Source organism: Etheostoma spectabile, chromosome 8 (assembly GCF_008692095.1).
Source record: "Etheostoma spectabile isolate EspeVRDwgs_2016 chromosome 8, UIUC_Espe_1.0, whole genome shotgun sequence".
In the NCBI taxonomy this organism is placed as follows: domain Eukaryota; kingdom Metazoa; phylum Chordata; class Actinopteri; order Perciformes; family Percidae; genus Etheostoma; species Etheostoma spectabile.
In genome coordinates this window covers 33,811,866-33,818,970 of record NC_045740.1, presented here as the reverse complement: position 1 = coordinate 33,818,970, position 7,105 = coordinate 33,811,866, and the positions used below count along the sequence as shown (strand labels likewise).

Genomic DNA, 7,105 nt, shown 5'->3' with positions numbered 1-7,105 from the left:
ATGGGAGAAAAACATGCTCTGGTTAACTGGCATTTCTTTAAACCAATCACAATTGTGAAGCAGTGGTGTGGCAAAATAGCCTCAGGAAGAAACTTGTTTTGGTGGAACATGTGTACTTTTCAAAATGTTGTTTTAGTGGACAGATAGTCTAGCTAGCTGTCTGGATTTACCCTGCAGAGATCTGAGGACCAGGTAACCATAGTCCTCAGACTTGGACAGATAGTCTAGCTAGCTGTCTGGATTTACCCGGCAGAGATCCGAGGATCTTCATATGGTATGAGACACTAGGAAGCCATCTTCAGTAGGAAGTGGCTGTAGTTCTGCCCCAATCATAATCCCACTGATAAACATCCCAAACAGATCCCAATCAGACTCACAGTTTGAGTCCACTGGCCTCCAGTGAGAGCTCCTCCAGACCGGGAGATCTGGACAGCAGGAAGGTCAGCTGCTGCTGGATGTCTACGGACTGAAGGGACAAAGGGACATAACAGATTTCCAGTCTTGTATAACCAAATTTTCATTGTGACGGTTCTACACAATAAGGGGAAACTGTTCGGTACACTTATGCACTTAAAATAACAATCTAACCCTGTCAGCGGCAAAAACAATTTTAGTAGAATTGATGATGTACAATTGCCCTTTAGGGTTACATTGCAGCTCGGTTTGCACTTGTCGGTTACAGTGTTCATGCTCAATACTGGCACAATTTCATATTATGGTCACATTAATGATATCAATGCATGGTTGAAAAATACCAACATTTACCTTTTAATGGCCAGACTGGAGAGGAGGAAATTGCCTCAATTAGGAAAACGTTTGTAAGATGGAGAGTAGGCGGCTGTCTAACCACAGATCCACTTCATGTGTGTTGCCACCTACTCTCCTTTCAGCACGTTTTCACATTGTGTCACCTTTTGGTTGCAGCATAAATGGATTCTGTCTGCAGAATCCAACTCTTTAACAGCAGCACACAAACAATAAGAGAGTTTACCAGCTTGAGGTCTTTGCAGTAGATCTTAGTAAACCACTGGTTGAAAGACAGAGATGCTACTGCTAACGCCAAGTTCCTGAGGGCAGAGGAGAGGAATTTAAACAGTATGTAACAGAGGTAAGTTAAGACTGGATCAAACAACACTGGGCTGTGTCTCACCTGCTGTCTAAGTGGCTGAAGTCCTGCAGGTTGAACTCCCTCCAGTTGTTGACGCCGTAGATGTTGTCAACATCCTGTCAAAACAGTTGGCTGTGCTTAATTTGGACACACCAATGCTAACATTTTCTCATTGTCAAGTGGCTTTTAAGTGTAACTTGTATCGGTCCTTGTAAAGTTTTTGTACACCTTGGTGGCTCATTGAAGTATCATATGTTGCAGTACAGTCTTGACTTACCCACTGGATCTCCTCTCGGAGTGGCATCTCGTTGAAATCACACAGAGCAGCATAGGTATCAGAGAATCCTCCTGAGGAACACATTCGAGCACGATCTGTCATGGTCGTGGTTTTCTGTTGTGTTTTTTGTTTTATTTTGTCAATTCATTCCCTGTGTGTTACTTTTTCCCTGATATGTGTCTTTGTTAGTAATAAATAAGTACAGTGTGAGTATAAGTAGCAGCAGTGAATAAATAACACTGTTGCACATGTAGCTGCACCAAGTAATTATTGTACATTATTTTCCAAGAATATTAAGATGTGTTGTGCGATCCAGTTTTGACTCCGTTTTGTGTGGCGCTCAGGGGGAGGAGTTGTAAAGTTTGATGGCTGCATGCAGGAGTGACCGCCTGTGGCACTCTGTGGCGCATCGTGGGTGTCTTGTTGTGTTCCTGTTTTACTTTGTAGTGTCTGTTTCTACTGTGTCTTGTTTTACTTCCTGCATTGTGTTTTCCTGCCTGTGTGATTGTCTGCCCCGGCCTGATGTGTCTCACCTCTTCATCAGCCCTCATGTCACCTATCCTTCGTTACTGCCCTCGTTATCTCGTGTATTCAGTTTCTGAGCATCCTTTTTCTGTCAGATTATTATGTATGGTAGTCCCTACATCTCTCCATTCCTTGGGTTTTGATTCTCTTGTCTTCAGTTTTCTGACTGTTTTGGAACTCCTTTTACCTAAAGACTCCCTTTTTGTAAGCTGTTTTATCTTAATAAATCTTTTTAATCACTTCCTATCTGCAAATACACATGCTGTCCTGGGTAAATCTGCAGTTTACAAAATTAATACTTCAACTGGATACATAGCTAATGTAATTAATAGTTAAACAAGTGATGGGAATATTCATGTATGACATGTGATCGTAAAGTGTAAAAGAAGAGCACATTACCAGGGTACAAAATAAGCACCGACCACCAGCCAAATGCTGGTAAAATATGCAAGTGGCTGGTAGATTTTCTTCACTCCCCAGTCAAAAACACAATGGTAATGTATTGAGTGGCTGGTGGATGGAAAAGTTAATTTTGGACCCTGCACATACCACAGGAGGCAGTCTGACTGCTCAGCTGCTCTTTGATGGAATCAGTCAATGTGCGGAGTCTCAGCTGGAACTCCGGAGGAATCCTCTTTAGCAGCTTTCTGAAGATTAGACAAGGACAAGAAAGCTCCCGTTAAAGACTGGCATACTGCAACGAGACAAAGAGTCCCCAGCAGCTCTGCGTGGCTGTACTTACCACGGTGCTGCTTTGAGCTAAATGCTAACATCGGCATGTTGGCATGCGTTCCATGACAGTGCTGTCATGATAACGTTTAGCAGTATATTGTTTATCAAGTTCCCCAACTTAGCTTAGCATTGTGGCATGCTAACATTTGCTATTTAGCTCTAAACACTAAAGCACATTGGTTTTGCAGGTATTTAGTCATATACAGAATACTGGACCAACGGATGATTATGAAGGTAAATATGCGGCTATGACAGCTTGTAGACTTGTTGTGAACATGTAGAAAACAAAATCTGAACTTGTATGATAAAATTTGCCCTCCTAGAAAATATTCACACACTCACTCATTCTGAATGTGAAGTCACAAAAAAAAAGTTCACAAATACGTAGACTGATATTTACTTGAACATAATGACAGCGGAAAACTTGTAATGCAACATTTACTCATATTCATGTGTTTATTTTTTACTCTGGTGCATTTTCCATCACAACCACAACTCAGTGATTACAACCTCTCAAATCTGTTGAAAATATTTTTACAGAGTTCAGATTATTGTTTTGCAAGTTCTCACATTGTGTCAAGTCTACAGGCCATTGCATTTGAGCCATTTTTACCTTCATAGACGTAGATCATCCTAGACATGCCTTTATGGGACGCCACAAAATACCTTTACCTAAAACTAGTCCCATGAAGACAACTGTAATACATAAGGTGATGTCAAATTGGAACATATAACAAGTGAGATCAGTTTTAAAAAGGGAGTAAAATTAGCAATTAGTTAAAAAGAAATGCGTATGATAGTGGGGATGTGAATCTGTATTAATATTCGGTTGTTTGCCTAAGTTTGTGAGGACCCCGGGAAGAACAGTTATACTAATGGGGGTCCTAAATAAATAAAAAATCCTCTTACTTTATGTATGTAAATATGTATGTATTAAGTATGTTTCAGTGTCTTCATACGGAGCTAGAAGAAGAATACAGTATGTAAAGACTGGAGCTCACATTGTGCCTGTAGAATATGAGCTTGTAGCTTATCTGCTCACTGGTGTGCATGGAGACATGTAGCAGGTAGGACTAACCCTGGAGATGAATCAGGGAAGATCCTCTTCAGCGAGGCACTCACGTGGCTGACCATGGCCTCGAGATCCTCACCGTGCAACACGTTGAAAGACAGAGTCTGCCTGTCTGTCTCCAACATGATCTACAACATACACACAACTCACTTGTCACCCAGATTGCATCAGGAATAATTGGCCTTCCCACCCCCAACCCCCAAACGCAAAGCACGGACAATCGCACATGACCCCAGTCATCCCCTCTCCCCCTTCTTCACACTGCTTCCATCAGGATGCAGATACTGGTCCCTGGCCTGGAGACGCTCCGCTACAGTAAGAGTTCTGGACCTTCTGCCATATCATACCCAAATGAAGCTTCCCAGTGCTGATTGTGTGTGTGTGTGTGTGTGTGTTACTGTTGTATGTGTTGTATTCTGTCCTTGAGGGGTGCCAGTGGAACGGACCGGTGCATTATAGGGTGAATGGGATGAATGTGTCTATGTTTACTGTATGTGTGTGTATGTACAGTCTATTTGTGAGGCCCTGTACAGACTGTAAAAACTAATTTCCACAGTGGACAATAAAGACTATCTATTACATCACAGGGGTAATAACACATGAAACATTAAAAAAAAAACATAAATCACATCCATAAACATAAACCATGGCTTATTTTTACACCTTTGAAACTGTTATTTTACAGATTTTATAGAGAATAGAGAAAAAATGTTTTTAAAGACAGGATGAACCAATGGAATGGTAACACAAACATGATTAAATATAATAAACATGTGTGGTTTGATTAAAACAGTGACGGCGTACCTGTGTGAGACTGTCGATGTTGATGGAACTGATCTCCAAGTAGCTGAAAGTGCTCTCCACCTGCAAGCACACACACACACACACACACACACGCACGTGTGTCAAAAAGTCTGATGTTCATTTTTTGAATCGTGTTGATTTTAAAATCGGCGATAAAGCAGGGGGGGTTTTAGGGCGTGGCTATGATGTGATTGCCGGTGAAAGTGTGTACCGTAACGTACCACCGTGACACAGACCTACGACAGGAACCGCAAAGTTGACTTCCTCATAATAGAAACATACAATTAACTTTGGCAAAACAACAGCGAGTAATTGTAGGCCAAGAAAGTGTCTGTTATTCGGGTGGAGAGGACGGCGACGTGGTGGTGTTTTCAAAGGTTGTTGCCGTAATTTTAAGCCGACACAAGACGTCTGTCAGTCGGGCAGAGAGCTCCACGTGAGCACGGGCTTTTATGACTGTCAACATAGCCAGCATTTAACTTTAGCTCCTCTGCTGTGGAGTAATGTCTGGCTATGTGAGACTAGTGTCTAGCAACATTTATGCTGTGTTCTCAACCTGGCAACCTCCGTGAACCTCGCCCCCCTTGTTGGTAGAAAGTAGTTCTATTAAAGTCGGGTTTTCCCGAGTCACAGTCAAGATGTCGTTTTTTAAGCTGAGCACCAAAAACTAAACTCTATTCACCTCCATTGCATTGGAGGCGATGACAGAATGATTTAATGGTAGATACCTTACTTAAAACCTCCAGAACAATCTGCATGGCTTTGTAACTATTAGGGGTGCAAAATGATTCACAGTTTTATCCAAATTGCAATATGGACTGTGCAAAGTATTTGCCAAAATACCATGCATAACAGCTGTGACTTACCCTGACAGGTTGCTTGTTTGTAACCAGGAAAGCTCTCCATTGACTCAGCACCTAGGACCGAGAGACAAGAGAGGGACAGGATGTTAGAGATGGGACTGCCAGAGCCATGGCTCCCCCCACAGGAACAACATAGGAGTGCTGCATGTTGCGTTTCATGTAATGTATTGATCCGGCGTTTATTGAGTTTTAGTTACTTTGTTTTCAAAATTACAAACTCAATGGGACACAGAGACCTGAGGCGTTCAGGGACCCCAGGGCCTTTGCGTGCCTCAGCAGGTCACAATTTAAACATGCACACAGGGACACAAACAGGACAGGACCATAATACTAAACTGTGCACACCTTATTTTTTTTAATGTATTTAATAATTTAATTTTATCTATATACAGTATATATTTCTTTACTAATTACATTTTATCCATATTTTTTATATTTTTTATATGTGTCAATTTATTCTTTGTTATATTTATTAATTTGTATTATTATTACTACAGGACATTATTTTTAAGTTTTTTGTATTGATATACTGTTTTTAGTGCAGGTTGTGTGTGTGTGTGTGTTTGAGTGTTTGTACAGTATGTCTAGGTCATGTCGGCTTCTTAAATGGTTGTGTTCTTATTGTATGCTGTTCATTATTGTGGAAAAAAAGATATGAATAATAAACCTTTTTTTTTTTAAACTGTTAATTTAAACTTGAGGAATCAAATGTATTTTGCTCTATTTGGTTTCTATATACAGTAAGCATGATAAACTAAATAATTTAGGAACATTTGTCCATCACTCCCACCACCAGTCTCTTGTCCAGACCTTCCTCCACAGCGCTACGGAGGAGGGTCTGGCTGGTCAGCACAGCACTCTGGGATGGGAGAAAACCTGCTCCGGTTTATTAGCATTCCTTTAAACTGGAGCACCCCCGGAGATGAGACTACTCACCACGAACCGGTTGGCCGATCTCCCACATGGCTGACTGGCGGGGTTCAGAATCACCGGCGTCACCAGACGGACTCTGTGAGGCTTCAGCAGCTCCGAGATCTCATCTGCTCACACAGATACAAACGGGACACGGTCACCTGTCAGTCTCAGCAGAGGGGCTAACCTTCAGCTCACGCCCCTCTGACTGGGGCTGAGCGAGTCATCGTTTTCTAATCCAAATCACGATATGAAAGAATATGATTAGCCAATCGTGAAGACATTAAGCCATTATTCAAATGTTTAATGTTTGATGTAACATTTACTTATCTTTTTATCATAATATTTACTGATTTTTCATCAGATAAATGCTGGAATAATGTTATATATGACAGACTGTTCACAGAAATGTCCTATTTTCATTGGGTTACTCATTTATTTTGTATAACTTTATGCAACACGATGGTAGCAGGTGTAATATGTCGATGCTGCTGTTAAACTTAGACAGGTCAGAGATGTCAGTTTACAGGAAAATAATGATATGTTTTACTGGAATTGTTTTTGTACTATCATAACTTTAGCTTTTGTAATGAATATGTGTTTGACTGTTCAATGTTCAGGTTTAACCTGACAGTACCTAGGTAAGGACTACTAGCCAGTCAGGAGCAGAGTATCAAGACGTGCCATGCTTGCAACAAGGCGAGCTTCATAACCTGCGTTACAAATTGACGCAGGATGTCCCAGAATTGAAGGCTGGACTACAACAGAGCTGTTTGGAGCAGTTTGTGAACAATGTTTTCTGTTTGGGGGGG

At 41.3% G+C, this 7,105-nt stretch overlaps 1 protein-coding gene across 1 annotated transcript in view; it reads right to left on the bottom strand.

The window, feature by feature from the left end:
- Window positions 1-7,105, bottom strand: part of carmil2 (capping protein regulator and myosin 1 linker 2) — a 78,741-nt gene that overhangs the window by 38,440 nt on the left and 33,196 nt on the right. Inside the window, 9 exon segments of the mRNA XM_032523383.1 lie at window positions 378-466; window positions 992-1,067; window positions 1,151-1,224; window positions 1,386-1,456; window positions 2,460-2,557; window positions 3,721-3,842; window positions 4,519-4,578; window positions 5,385-5,435; window positions 6,318-6,421. Coding sequence (XP_032379274.1) covers window positions 378-466; window positions 992-1,067; window positions 1,151-1,224; window positions 1,386-1,456; window positions 2,460-2,557; window positions 3,721-3,842; window positions 4,519-4,578; window positions 5,385-5,435; window positions 6,318-6,421 — 745 coding nt within the window.